The sequence below is a fragment of the Ambystoma mexicanum genome, chromosome 6q (assembly GCF_040938575.1).
Source record: "Ambystoma mexicanum isolate Mex_15411 chromosome 6q, UKY_AmexF1_1, whole genome shotgun sequence".
Classification (NCBI taxonomy): domain Eukaryota; kingdom Metazoa; phylum Chordata; class Amphibia; order Caudata; family Ambystomatidae; genus Ambystoma; species Ambystoma mexicanum.
Window position 1 is genome coordinate 1,637,710,109 of NC_090937.1, and position 15,310 is coordinate 1,637,725,418.

General features: G+C 47.6%; 1 protein-coding gene across 3 annotated transcripts in view; it reads right to left on the reverse strand.

Annotated features, from left to right (window-relative positions):
- LOC138516931 (uncharacterized) overlaps positions 1–15,310 on the reverse strand; it is a 348,123-nt gene that overhangs the window by 167,121 nt on the left and 165,692 nt on the right. For all 3 annotated transcript variants that reach the window (XM_069632397.1, XM_069632396.1, XM_069632395.1), the window contains one exon: positions 1,209–1,472. In XM_069632397.1, the coding sequence (XP_069488498.1) occupies positions 1,209–1,472 (264 nt within the window). The remainder of the gene's footprint in view (positions 1–1,208; positions 1,473–15,310) is intronic.

The following is a 15,310-nucleotide window of genomic DNA, read 5'->3' on the forward strand; positions in this document are numbered from 1 at the left end:
AAATTGTGTGAACCTTTCCAATAATTCCAACCTCCCCAAGCCCCCCACAAGTGCCACAAATACTTGGTAACAAACAGCATAAATGGTTACATTAAATCAAAGAGCTTGGAGACGGAACACAGGAGATCTGCTCAAGTTGCCGCCCAAGTTACCCAACGGGAACCCTTATACTGGCTTTCCTGCTTGACCAAAACGGTTTGTTGTGCAAATCACTGTCCCCTTTGCATCAGTGGACATCTCCCACTCAATTTAGAGCACATTACTGAAACTGTGAACTAACCAGGTTTTAATGGTATTCAGTGGTTATAGCCCATCTTTCTCACGTGCCAGCGTCACGTGCGAATCACATGTAGAGTATGAGCCCAGTCATCACAAGGGATATTAGCCAACTTTGCCTGCCGTGGGTTTAAATTCATGTGATGTGTGATGATTTTGCAAGACAAAAATCGAGATGCATGCAATATTTTCGGTTTGCACATCTGGTGTGCGCATGCTTAAGGAAATTAGACAACATGGTGTACATGTACATCTCAACCTAGAAGTAGATCGAAGCTTTAGTGCTTCTCTGTGCCACAGCAAACATTGTGGCAAATGCATCTACCGGGGTATTAATTACATTGAGGTTTTGATGCAGGTACATGCATCAGGATGGATATGCAATTGTCCCCTGCCTGCATACAAGCTCTCAGCAGGGGAAATGTAATCCTGCTGTTCTCCAACACCCTGAAAACCATCCGTTTTGTGGGATCCTAAAAATATGGGAGTAAACATTAAATGAGTTAATTTAGGGGTACAAATTGTCAAGTTGCAAGCTACTAGCCAGCCATATTTGTTTTTTTTTAAAGATCACTCGCCCCCAGTTCTCCGCATGCATAATAAAAACACAGGGCACATCGTTTCTTACTCTCCAAGAGTCAATCAGCCCTAGTCATTGGCTATTGGAGGGCGCACATTTTGAGACACGGTGTAAGACAGAAAATACAATTTTGGTATGTACACAGATGTTGCTGATCGGTTTTGACATGAATAATAGGATAAAGCATTTAGTGAAACAAAATTGAGATGCCCAACCCTCTTCAAAGGTTACCCCAGTGGCCACCATCAACATATCTGGCTCCCAGTGCATGATCTGGAGATCCTTATGCCAAGCAACACACAACCAAATATTCCTTACATATTGACATAAATACTGCAAAACAGAAGCTTACCACTGCTTTCCTGCACCAGTGAATACTCCTTTGCAAGTGTGCTTATTGGGTTTGAAGCGACACAGGTGTAGATGCCATTGGAATCTGCCGGAATCAATAGTTTTGACCAGTTACCCGCAGGGGCACGGGTGATATTCTGGGTCACTTGACGGCCACTGCTCCACCAGCTGATGTTCCAGACATCGCCTGAAGTGTTGCACTCCAGGGTGAGGCTGCAATCTTCGTTGTATAGCATTTGTACCACAGGGACTTTAGCTAAAGGGTCTGAAATTGCAAAAGAAGACAAATTAGCCTTCAATAATCTGACTTAAGATGCACATTCATCTATCGCCAGTGCATGTTCAGGGGAGGAGATACCATTCAATAATGTGAGCCGATTCCCCATCTCCAATACCCCTGCATGTGACAGCGATGCAGAAACAAGGCAAACACCTGGCCAGCGTGCGCTTTAAACACATGACCCCAAGTGAGGGTAACAGGAAGCACAACCGTACTCGCACCATTGGAACCCACTGAGCATGCAGAATAACTAAGAAGGGGAGGTCCAGCAATGACCAAGCCAGGCACGTCCATTTAAAATATTTAGCTGTAATTCACAGGCAGACATGCAGCGGTCCTGGGGTTTAGGACTAGCAGAATGGGGGTTAGGGAGCGTGTGCAAGTCCAGCATGTGAAAGTCCAGCAGTTCGAGCCCCTCCCCAAATAGGCTTATTAGGTCTGAATGCCAAGTATGGTATGGTATGGTGGGTGGGTCGTAGTGGGGATGCAATCTGACAGCATCCCTGTGATGGATTCTAGAATGAGGGAGGTGTCGAATCTTTAGAGGTCGTCCATTCTCACATAAGGGTAACCCATCCCATGGGTCCAGGGCAGTGCGGCCACTGTACAATAGTCCCCCTGGTGGTGGTAGATTGCAGGAGGATCACATGGGGAGGGAAACCCCTTATGAGACAAGAGACAACCGGTTAGGGAGAACATGGTATTCACCCACCCTTTTACAACCTCCCTCACCCTCTTACTCTTTGCAAGGTTACCTAGTCCCACAGACCCCCCCTATCTATACGTATAAGGTAGACCATTCCACCATCTGGGCTGCGCAGGTGAGTGGGTGAGCCCCCCAGCCTCCTTAGGCCTGGAATCCACTGCCTGTAACCCCTTTAGAGACCCCAGCCCCTCCATACCCCCCAGCGCAGGCCGCGTCTTTCCCCGTGTCTTTCCTGCCTCCCCTTGCGCCCGCCCTCGCTCCCTCCCACCATCCCTGATAGGCTGCCTTGATTTCCGTATTGTTGCCGCCACCTCGACCTGCACGCCACTTCCATCTGGGCTGCGCAGGTGAGTGGGTGAGCCCCCCAGCCTCCTTAGGCCTTGAATCCACTGCCTGTAACCCCTTTAGAGACCCCAGCCCCTCCATACCCCCCAGCGCAGGCCGCGTCTTTCCCCGTGTCTTTCCTGCCTCCCCTTGCGCCCGCCCTCGCTCCCTCCCACCATCCCTGATAGGCTGCCTTGATTTCCGTATTGTTGCCGCCACCTCGACCTGCACGCCACTTCCATCTGGGCTGCGCAGGTGAGTGGGTGAGCCCCCCAGCCTCCTTAGGCCTTGAATCCACTGCCTGTAACCCCTTTAGAGACCCCAGCCCCTCCATACCCCCCAGCGCAGGCCGCGTCTTTCCCCGTGTCTTTCCTGCCTCCCCTTGCGCCCGCCCTCGCTCCCTCCCACCATCCCTGATAGGCTGCCTTGATTTCCGTATTGTTGCCGCCACCTCGACCTGCACGCCACTTCCATCTGGGCTGCGCAGGTGAGTGGGTGAGCCCCCCAGCCTCCTTAGGCCTGGAATCCACTGCCTGTAACCCCTTTAGAGACCCCAGCCCCTCCATACCCCCCAGCGCAGGCCGCGTCTTTCCCCGTGTCTTTCCTGCCTCCCCTTGCGCCCGCCCTCGCTCCCTCCCACCATCCCTGATAGGCTGCCTTGATTTCCGTATTGTTGCCGCCACCTCGACCTGCACGCCACTTCCATCTGGGCTGCGCAGGTGAGTGGGTGAGCCCCCCAGCCTCCTTAGGCCTTGAATCCACTGCCTGTAACCCCTTTAGAGACCCCAGCCCCTCCATACCCCCCAGCGCAGGCCGCGTCTTTCCCCGTGTCTTTCCTGCCTCCCCTTGCGCCCGCCCTCGCTCCCTCCCACCATCCCTGATAGGCTGCCTTGATTTCCGTATTGTTGCCGCCACCTCGACCTGCACGCCACTTCCATCTGGGCTGCGCAGGTGAGTGGGTGAGCCCCCCAGCCTCCTTAGGCCTGGAATCCACTGCCTGTAACCCCTTTAGAGACCCCAGCCCCTCCATACCCCCCAGCGCAGGCCGCGTCTTTCCCTGTGTCTTTCCTGCCTCCCCTTGCGCCCGCCCTCGCTCCCTCCCACCATCCCTGATAGGCTGCCTTGATTTCCGTATTGTTGCCGCCACCTCGACCTGCACGCCACTTCCATCTGGGCTGCGCAGGTGAGTGGGAGAGCCCCCCAGCCTCCTTAGGCCTTGAATCCACTGCCTGTAACCCCTTTAGAGACCCCAGCCCCTCCATACCCCCCAGCGCAGGCCGCGTCTTTCCCCGTGTCTTTCCTGCCTCCCCTTGCGCCCGCCCTCGCTCCCTCCCACCATCCCTGATAAGCTGCCTCGATCCCGACCAGCTCTCCGATTGTATTTTTCCCACCCCCACCGTGATTGGCCCCTTGACAGACAAATCCGAAACCCCCAGGGCAGCCCTCTGCCCGGCAGCCCCCTGCGGCTAAGGGCCCGAAGGCCAAGGGCGGCTCCTACATTGGCGGCTCCAGGATGTGTCTGCAGGTGTCCGCAGGGGACGCCAAGGAAGACAACAGACACCAACAAAAACCGTGAGTGTGGCATGGGTGGGGAATAGAGCAATCACTCTACTCCAGAAAACCTCTGTCACTCTATCTTACCTACCAATAACATAGAGTGCCATAATACTAGCATGTCCACACTTAGATAGAATTGTGAATGTTAGCATGTCCCCACTTAGATGGAATTGTGAATGTTAGCATGTCCCCACTTAGATGGAATTGTGAATGTCAGCATGTCCACACTTAGATGGAATTGTGAATGTTAGAATGTCCACACTTAGATGGAATTGTGAATGTTAGAATGTCCACACTTAGATGGAATTATGAATGTTAGCATGTCCACTCTTAGATGGAATTGTGAATGTTAGCATGTCCCCACTTAGATAGAATTGTGAATGTCAGCATGTCCACACTTAGATGGAATTGTGAATGTTAGAATGTCCACACTTAGATGGAATTATGAATGTTAGCATGTCCACTCTTAGATGGAATTGTGAATGTTAGCATGTCCCCACTTAGATAGAATTGTGAATGTCAGCATGTCCACTCTTTGATAGAATTGTGAATGTTAGCATGTCCACACTCAGATGGAATTGTGAATGTCAGCATGTCCACACTTAGATGGAATTGTGAATATTAGCATGTCCACACTTAGATGGAATTATGAATGTTAGCATGTCCACTCTTAGATGGAATTGTGAATATTGGCCTGCGTCGCATCTAGATAGAAATGTGATTGTTAGCACGTGAAAGTTGCATTAGAAAGTGTGCCCTATAGCCTCTCCGTGAATTTAGAAATGTGCCCAACATCCACGCTGGTAAATCGAATTTAGAAGTGTGCCCAAGACCCTCTGTGAAAGTTGCATTTAGAAGTATGCCCAATAACCTCGCTGTGAATTTAGTAGTGTTCCCAATAGCCACTCTGTGAAAGTTGCATTTAGAAGTGTTCCCAATAGCATCGGTGAAAGTTGATTATAGAAGTGTATCCAATAGACACTCTGGAAAGCTGCATTTAGAAGTGTGCCCAATAGCCTCTCCAGAAAATTGAATTTAGAAGTGTGCCCAATAGCCTCTCTGGAAAATTGAATTTAGAAGTATGCCCAGTAGACGCTCTGTGAAAATTGCATTTAGAAGTATACCCAATAGCCTCTCTGGTAAATTGAATTTAGAAGTGTGCCCAATAGCCTCTCTGGTAAATTGAATTTAGAAGTGTGCCCAATAAACCTCTCTGTGGAAAAGTGTATTTAGAAGTTCGCCCAGTAGCCTTGCTATGGAAAATTGAATTTAGAAGTTCGCCCAGTACCCTCTCTGGGAAAGTTGCATTTAGAAGTGTGCTCATTGAAAGAGCATATAACCCATCATATCACACCACCACGCTTACTCTCTCCTTACATCACCACTCAACTAGAACACAGAGATACTATGACACCATTCGGTATATCTGTTCTCATACCAACATCCGCCGCTTACTCCACATCATTCTATGTAAACACTGCTGGTATCACACCCCCAGCCAGGCGTTTTCCTCAGGCCTAACGCAGCCACATCCGTTCCGGATAAATCCTGCCAGAACGAACACATTCTCCTGATCTCTAAACCACCACATCTACCGCTAAGAAGCAGCTATTACACGAGTACCGCACGAGCTGCACACATACCCGGTGCTCACACGCACCTTTTTGACTCTCCGTTCTCTCTCTACTGATCTGAACTTCGGTTCCCAAGGGCGTTCAACCTACCAGCGCCTTCAGACCATACCAATGGTATATAAGGCGCTATATAAGTGCAAAATAACAATAACAATAACAATACCGAGATGAGGAAGAGCAAGGACTACCCATGTGAATCCATTCCCAAAACTGGGACCAAGAAAAGCGCTATTAACCCAGAAAAGAACAACAAATATGATATGGCATTCATAACCCGCCTGTACACAAGTGTTTTTCAAGGAGCAAGAAGTGAGGAGTGCTGAAGAGCACACCGCGGTACAAACAGGAGCGGACTAGTCAATATGGACTATCTGTTGGTATCTAGGGTATAAAAAGGGAAGATGGACCAACCATTAAGCCAAGCCCTCCCCGGAAGAAGAACAGACTGGGACACTGAGTCAGGAGCAAGACGTTCTGAAGAGGATCAAGAGTGGCAAGGCCACTTACCAGGCTGGTGAAGTGTAGCTTCTGGAGTGCCTGAGACCTGGGACGAGAATTGCGCCCCCCCAGAGAAACGGATAATTGCAGAGCCGCCGCACTCAACGAGAAGTTCCAGAGAGCTGGTAGAAGCCCTCGCTCAACCACAGATGCCTAGGAGAGGTCGGAACCCATTCAGACCAAGTCAAAAAGGTACGCAGGTTATCAACTGGGCGAAGGGGGGGGGCTAAGAGGAAGAGGTTACAGTAACAGAACACAGAAAGGAACCCCAAAAGGAATACAGCACATCCAAAGATCAGACACCCTCCAAGGGGGCACCCGTGGGTGATGACAGGAAACTGAACCTCTGCAACCGCGGTAACATCTTAAAATATTAGTCTTGATAAAAAACAGGAAGGAGGGGGTCGAAACACGTGTCAGCTGACAAACAATAATAATGATATTAAAGATTAAAACTTACTACAAACCCTAAATATCAAGAGTCTTTAATGATCCTAAGCACAAGGAAAACCAGACGAATACAATTTCTAGTTAAGACACGAGGTGTGGGCAACACCTCAACCAGCAGCAACCTAGCAGCTCAAGCAAAAACTGAAAAAACCCAAAAGCACCCCGAGTGAAGCGCAAATAAAGTCCAAGCATAGTGCCCAATCTATACTAACACTTAGTGAAGACCACTGCATAGGAGGTCCACCCAACAGTAGTGTTAGGGGATGTTTAGCCGTTGCTATGATAGATATGTATGTCGCGTTAAGTCCAGGTGGTAGTGCAAGAATAGATAGGGACTGAACATCACAGAATGACTGGGCAAGCAGGAGAGCGGTGTAAGGTATAGTAAAAGAAAAATAAGTATAGCCCCCGCACACACATCAGCGGTCAGGATGGGCAGGATTGGGAAAGCAGGTGTTCGTGCCCTAGAGGAGCATTGGCCCAGCAACTCTGGCACAGCCTGCGAACTACCGATTAACATGTCTGAAATAGATCAAAGTAACTGCTCGGAAGTGCCTCAAGTAACTGGGCACAACTGTTGTGAGCACATCTGGGTCAATAAACAGCCACAAAGCTATAGTTTGCTATCTCGCAATTGCAAGGACATCGATACAACCTTCAATACACTGCTCCTAAATTAAGTTCAGTTTTATTTCTTCAAAGCTGGCATGTATGACACGCAGACAATAGTAAATATTTTGTAGACGTTCGGCTTATCCGCTTCTTAAGTACAGTATTAAAACCCATTTATTTTTAGACTAGCTATCTGGTAGCAGGCCATTTAAAAAGCTGCAACTGTACATTTGGTGGCCAATGCCGGGTGGGACCAAGCAGTCTTAACTGACCACCACTCTCCCCAAACCCTCCAGCCTAACTCAATGTATGAATTGTGTTTATTTTGTTTATTTGAATTCTTATATGTCGCGCCATGTTAGGGAGAATTGTGAAATGTGATTATTCCACTCTACCTTAGAGACCCCCAGCTCTTTTGCTGGACCCTGACTTTTACATTTTTAACATGGAGAGAGTGAGACCTTTTTCCCACTTATTTATTTTACTGATTTAAACTCTGTTTCTTTTGGTTATGGAGTCTGACAAACTCCATAGGCGTCAACTTTTTACATTGTGACGCATAGCACCTTCAGTGCAGTGAGACAGGGAAGTCTTTCAGATTTCACAAAGGTTACCTTCTCTTGGATAAACTACCATTTCCAAGAGCAGTGAAGTGAAAATGACTTTACTTACATTTGTAACTTTCTAGAGCCAACACACACTATCTTACAATAGGGTGCTGGAGGGGTTACTTAGTATCCCCTTTGTCTAGTTCCTCATGTAACAATTTTATGTTACCCTTTCTACAATTAATGGCTCGTGGTAGTGGTTTACTTTTAACTACCATTGAGAGTTTTGTCCGCGGGCTGCGTTCGCAGCTGCAGTAAAGAACCCATGGGTGCCCATTTTGTCAAAATGGCCCTGGTCTTTTTTCACCATTTCTTGTTGGAAAGGTCCTTCTCGAGATTTACTCTGCACGCCAAACCAAGTTTATTCCCTTTGTTTGATTTGTCTTTGGCGGGATTCATGAGCGACGCCCGCCTCTGGCTCCAGTATGTCTGGCAGGGGCAGGAAGTGAGGGAGGTGCCTGAAACTCCCTGTGCTTAATCGCCTTGGTTACAGGAATGCACCCAAAAGGTATTGGCTGGCTGTCCATCCAGTAAGGACAGCTACCCTGCTGTGTGATTGACAGCTAGGCTGGAAAAGGCTTTTTGGCTTGGGAGGAAGAGTCGACCACTGGACGAAGGAATCCGAAGAAGAACTTGGAAGAGCCACCTGTTAGGCAGAATTATATGCAGTACCCTTGGGAACTCCACACAAAATTAAGATTACAAGTGACAGAACAATTGGACCTTTGGTACAAGCCTGTACTACACTGTTAAAGTGGTAGCAGTAGCAGAACAGCCAGACTTGTATCAAGAGTAAGTGAGCAGTATCAAATAGTTACACACAGGACAGCAATTACTATGATTCAGGCAAACACTGACTCAAGGTTTTCAAGTAAAAGAATATACATTTATTTCACTCTTCAGTTGTTTAACATCACACTCTTAATACACCACACCACTTCCCTTAAATTCCAGACAAGTTAAGCTCACAAAATGAAGTGAGAGCAAAATGGCACTCCAGCAATTTAAAAGGGAGGGAAAGACAGAAGTTAACAGAAATGAATCCACACCAACAGGAAAGTACTCAGGACAAGCGAACAAGAGAGACTACAATGATAAAATCAGATAGAAAAGACTTAGGGCCAAAGTCAGTGGTTCAAAAGTCTTTTGCTCAAGATAATACAGTTCAGTGTAGTTCACGGTAAAGTTTGTGGCACGGTTTCCGGACGAGGTTGGTTGGTAGAAAAGTTACTTCAAAGAGAAGAAAAGAACAAGCCCTCGGATTGGAGAAAGATTTCAAACACTTTCACCGCGGCTGAACGAAACGAACAACCGGATTTGTACAGTACCTTAAAACGGAGCGGGAGCTGTAGCTGAGGCAGACGTTCCTGGTAGTTCCTGCAGGCTCACGGTTCCTGAAGTGACTGTCAGACTGATCAGAAGTAGGAAGAATGGAGGGTACTGCACTACCCAGGGAAGAAACCAGCAGCAGAGCAAAGCAACGAATAAAAGGAGCGCTCCTTAAAACCCAAGCAGGGTCCGACCTTCCTGGCTATCCGGCCCACTGCAGCTCTGTACAGCAAATTCGACCAGAGGAGGGGTCCTGGCTTGCAGTTTGGGTGAACTGGTTGGTCCCACCAGCACAAGGGAAGAAGTTTCCTGGAGGATCTTCTCTGTCGTCGGATTCTGGAGATTCAGACCTGCAGCAGGGCTTCACCGGGCGGTTCAGTCATTGTAGGGGTCCTCTTCTGCCAGTTCCTCATTGGTTCCTTCGTTCCAGTGGCAACTCTGCTCTTCCAGTCTGAGAGAACTGCTTTTTATGCAGTCTACCCCCATTCATACAGCCTGGCTGTCCATCACACAGCAGGGTGGCTGTCCTGGCAAGGACAGTCCCCTCAGCCAATCAAACAGGAGTACGACTTGGGTTACCAAGGGAGCCTATGGCGGGGGTCCGAAGATCCCTCTCTCACATCCTGCCTACATAGACTTTCAGGCACCTTAAGGAGGGCTTCTGTGCAGAAGCCCACGAAAAGACAGCGAACAATGGAGTCATCCCCGGTTTGGTGCGCAGAGAAAAACACGAGAAAGCCTTTAACAAAAAGAAATGTTGAATAAACCCAGCCGGAGCCAAAATAAAATGTATTTGGTCAATCGGTTTATGTTAGAGGCTAATATAGTCTAAAACAATACTACGTTTATATAATATAATCGTGGTAGAAACGTTAGGGTAGATACCACTGCCACCAGCCAAGTCTTAATGTAAAGAGAGCAAAACAATGCTCCAAGAGGCACGGACAAAAAAAGGGATAAGAGTAAACCCTTTCCAATACTCTATGTAAGATGGGGTGTACTGGGTCTGTGGTTTAAAGTGACTAAGGTAAAGTTAATGGCAACTTTACCCTTTTCTGGGGGACAATAGTCAGCCCAAGAAAATGGAGTCGGTGGGAAGTCTCAAAGGCAACCCTGTGTCACTCCACTGAAGGTGCTGTGTAACACACATGAGAATATGGTGCCCTGCAGTAGGTGAGGATCCAGTGCCGAAGATCACACAAAAAGTAGAAATACACATAGCAAAACATATATAAGAGTGGGAAAAAAGGCTCACAATCTTACCAGGTGAAAAATTAAATCCTAGAAATCCAGCAAAGCTGCTGAGGGACTCAGTAGGTAAGGGAAATCACCATTTATGAGAATTCTTCCTAACACTGCCTGCTGCAACTCCTGGAACGTTGGTATGCCCGGTGAAGCCCTGCTGTTGTGCTGAAGCTCAGAATTTGCCTCGACTAGAGAAGCCATGCAAGAACGACTTCTCCCCTTGAGTTGGTGGGACCAATCAACTCCAAGGTGAACTCGTTTGGACATCCTCTCAAAGTTGGCTGTACTTCCACTGCTGCTGCTGGAACCGAAGTGCCAGGGAGAGGTACACCAAATCAAGTGGATCGTTTTTAAGTCGGACCCGAGTGCTAGGAGGAACCTCCGGACTTCCCTGATGCAGGACTGACCAAGCCTAAGCCACCTCAACAGAGTGCTGGACCCCAGAATCAATGAAAGTCTGAAGTGGTATCAGAGAACCGCGTTTTTGCTATTTGTGGTCAGACACATGGAGCTGAAACGCTGAAATGCCACTGAATTGAAGTTTGCACTTTGCGATCACCCACCGTCCTGTTGTGTTGCAGGAGTCCCCAAACTTCCTCCCTCTTGTCCCCACGACTGAATAAAAGGATCTGCAGAGCCACACAGGAACAGAAGCCAGCTGGAACAATTTCTTCTAACCAAATGTACTGTACAGTGTAAGAGAACGTACCTGTTGTCTTGTAGCCTTACTTGCTCTCAGTTGAGACCTGTCTCAGTTGCCCCTGTAGAGTTGCTTACATCTTCTACACCTCACAAGCTACTTTTTCTACAAAGACTTCTAAAACATTATGAAAGACTCACCTTGACTTTTGCCCAATTGACTTTGGGTGGCCTAGCTCCCCGAATGACTCTTCTCTCCTCTGATTGTGCCTTTTTACCTTCCTTCCAGGAAAGGGTTAACTTACTTTGGATTGGGGGGTTCAGAAGTACTTACCTGCTTCATAATATTTCTTGTGATCTCTTGTTTTATTCTGAAACCTCTTTACTTTGACACACATCTCAGTATTGATCTAAATGTACCAGTGATATATTAATTTCCACAGTGTCCTAGCTATTTAAGTCACCTGAGGGTGTAGGAAGTGTTTGTGTGCCATCCAAAATGGGTACTTGATGATTTACAGAAACTGAAACTAAGTGTATTTGTGTGTTACTATTATATTGCCCTTTCTGAAGAAGGCTTATTCAAGCTGACTGTTAAATTAATAATTGTTAAATCAAGAAACCTTGTGTGTAAGAGTTTATTTGGATACTTGTCACTGTGAATCTCTGTGTAACCACCCTACTGCTCACATTGACCCATCCTGAGATAAGCCTGGCTGCTCAGCCACACTACCGACCTGTGTAGTACAGACTTATACCAAAGGTTGGGTTCCTATTGCCAGGAGAGCAAGGTTGTTGTAGTGCACCCAAAGGGTACTGCTCCAAATCTTGCCCAACACGCCACATGCCCGTAGGCCTCAGAGCACACGAAAAACAATACAAAGCAAACAGTTGGGGAGAGTACAGGTGGGAAATCAAGAGTCAAATGGATCAATAAAGTCAGGAAGATGAGGCAAAGGATTTAGTTGGGCTGGTGATTAAATACCATTGTCTTCAGTCCTTTTTTAAAATCCGAGGTTGTGGTGACGGTTCGAAGAATCAGAAGCAGGGAATCCAGGCTGTCGGGCCATGCACATCAAAGCTAAGTCCACCTGCTGAGGCCAGTCTGAAACGTGGCTGAACAAGTCTGAGTTGGTTGTTGGATCTTTGGGTGTGCGATGGGGTGTAATGCTTAAATTGGGCCGAGAGGTATTTAGGTGCTATGTCGAGAATACAGTTTTGTGTCAGAGTGAGAATCTTGTGAGTTACTTTGTGCTTAACAGGAAGCCAATGCAGGTCCCGTCTTGCCTGTGTAACATGTGCACATTTGGACAAGCCGGTGATAGTGTGAACTGCACTGTTCTGTGTTACCTGGAGGGAGGAATGAACAGTCTGAGCAGCCACTCCGAAGACAGTTGCAATAGTCTAGGGTTGAGTTTATGAGGGCCGTAGCGAGAATAGCTGCGTTCTTGTTGGACACAAAAGGTTGAAGGTTGCTAAGCAACTTGTTGACAAGACCGTAAGAACTGCGAAACTGTGCTACATAATGCTTCATAGTTAGCTCTCAATAAAAGGTAACAGCAAGAGTTTTCACTTTTTTTGCCACAGGGATGATGGCATTAAGAATGGTAACGCTCAAATACTCAGGTGGGGTGGAGGGGATAGAATTTTGAGTGTTGTCGCAGTGGCCACAATAAATAGCTCAGTTTTAGTTGTATTAAGTGCCGCCGATTTGATGGCCATCCACTCATGGATGGCGGTATAAATCCTATTGAGGTTAACTGGGTCTGTGGCATATTGTCCAGAAAGTTTCATGACAATCTGAGTGTCAGCAGAGTTAGTATACTAGACACCCAGGACATCCAGCAATGTCAAAAAGGGAATAATGTAGACATTGAAGAGAGACGGCAAAATGCAGGAACCTTGATGCACCCCACAAATGATGGGAGTATGCATGGAGAGAGCATCCTCACTTACGACTCTGGCATGTCGTGGCCCCAAAAAGAAGGAAATCCATGAGGATGCCAACTAGAGATTGGAGTCGTCCCTCTAGCATAGCATGGTCCACAAGATCAAAGGCCGGAGAAAGATCTAAAAGCTTTAGGATGATTGCAGGATGGCCTTGATCCATGATATTAAGCAAATTGGCCTTGTGATCAATTAGAGCCGTCTCCGTACCATGACGGGCTCTAAAACCGGATTGATGAGTCCCAAAAATGTTATTGTGCTCCAAAAAACACTGGGATTGCCTTCTCCATGATCTTTAGGATAAATAGAACATTTACGAAGGGGCTGTAGCAATCTGTCACAAGAGGGTCAAGATTCTCCTTCAGGAGGGGGAGTTCCAAGCCTCCTTAAGACAGGGGACAAAGCCTTCCAAAAAAGAAAGGTTGTCAAATTTGATGACCCAGGGACAGAGTACATCAAAGTACTTAATGAAAAGGCTCGATGGACAGACGCTCCCCCCACCCCCGCACGAAGTAGGTTTCATGAGCGAAACAATCTGAGCAATGGAGGTCTTAGTACAGGGGGAGAATACAAAGATAGGTGACTCAGTAGTGACAGGAGAAACTGATTCACTGAGGACCACTGATGGCTCTTTGGTAGAATTAAGTGAGCTCCTTAACAGATGAGTGGCATTTTGGTGGGCTGTGACCTTGTTGGTGAAGGTTTTATGAATAAATTGACACCAGTCATCATTTTTAACTGGGCCAGGAGCTAAACAAGGTTTACTCTTAAATTCGATAAGAATGCCAAAAAGCTCCTTAGAACTGGACTTGGCTTGAAGGATCCTATTATTCTAAGCAGCAGATTTAGCCTCTACAATGGCTCCTTTAAATTGCTTAATTAGATGTTTATAGATAGCTTCCGCCCTCGCCATGGCACTGAAACAGCCCTCCTAGACCTGAAAAACCAAATGGACGATCTCAGAGACGCAGGCAAACCGGCCCTTCTACTGCTCCTTGACCTCTCTGCTGCGTTCGATCTGGTCGACCACAATACCCTGTGTCACCACCTAGCCACACAAGCCAACTTCTCCCCTAAAGCCTGCCAATGGGTCACCTCCTTTCTCAAAGAAAGGGCCATGAAAGTCTTTTCTGAAGTTGCTGCTGCCACCCCCAGCCTCCTCACCTGCGGTGTCCCCCAGGGCTCCTGTATCGCACCCACTCTCTACAACCTCTTCACGAGGCCACTGTTCAGCATCCTGGACTCCCTGGGTATCTCATACACCAATTATGCGGACGATACGCAGGTACTCATCCCACTCACAGGAGACTACCTAGCGGACTCCAACACCCTCTCCTCTATCTACTCTACCATCCAATCCTGGATGGCGGAGAATTGGCTTTGCCTCAATGGTGAAAAAAACGAACTCCTCCTTATTGGCTCACCTTTCACCATCGGCAATCTCGGAGAACAGTACACCTCCTTCACCATTGATAATATTCCAATTAAAGTCTCTAACCATATTAAGACACTCGGAGTCTACCTTGACTCCGACCTGTCGATGGACAGACAGGTTAATGCCATCGCCGCCTCCTCAGCCTACTACACCAAAGTCATCAACGCAACCAGGCCTTTCCTTGCCCGTCAAAGTAGCCTCACGATTGCCAGGGCCATCATCGGATCAAGACTTGACTACTGTAACGCCCTTCTCGTCGGGACTTCCAAAAAAAACATCGCCAAACTTCAGCTAGCCCAAAACAATGCTCTAAGGGCAGCCACCGGCACCGCAAGGAGAGACCACATCTCCGAAATCAGAAGGCAAGTGCACTGGCTCCCTGTTAAAGAAAGAATTGTCTTTAAAACTCTTGCCATCACCCACAAATGCATTCACGAGCTTGCCCCCCCCTACCTGACGAACAGAATCACCAGGCACTCCGCCACAAGACCACTTAGATCTCTCTACGCCAACACCATTGTCAGGCCTACCTCGCGGAAAGTGCGTGCTGGTGGCTCCAGTTTCCCCACCCTAGCAGCCACACACTGGAATGCCCTGCCACCTCACCTCAGACTCATCAAGTCACACCTAGCCTTCCGCAAGGCTATCAAAACCAGACTCTTTGTATGACCTTAACCTGTTTCTGCATATATGCCTGCTAACCTGTAACTAAGAGCCTCCTGCACCCGAATGTAATCTTAAATCTGTGTATCCTCTGTAACAGCGCCTCGATGCCTCATGGGCTGCAAGTGCGCTTAACAAATGCAAAATAAATAAATAAAAATAAAGATTGGGAGTGT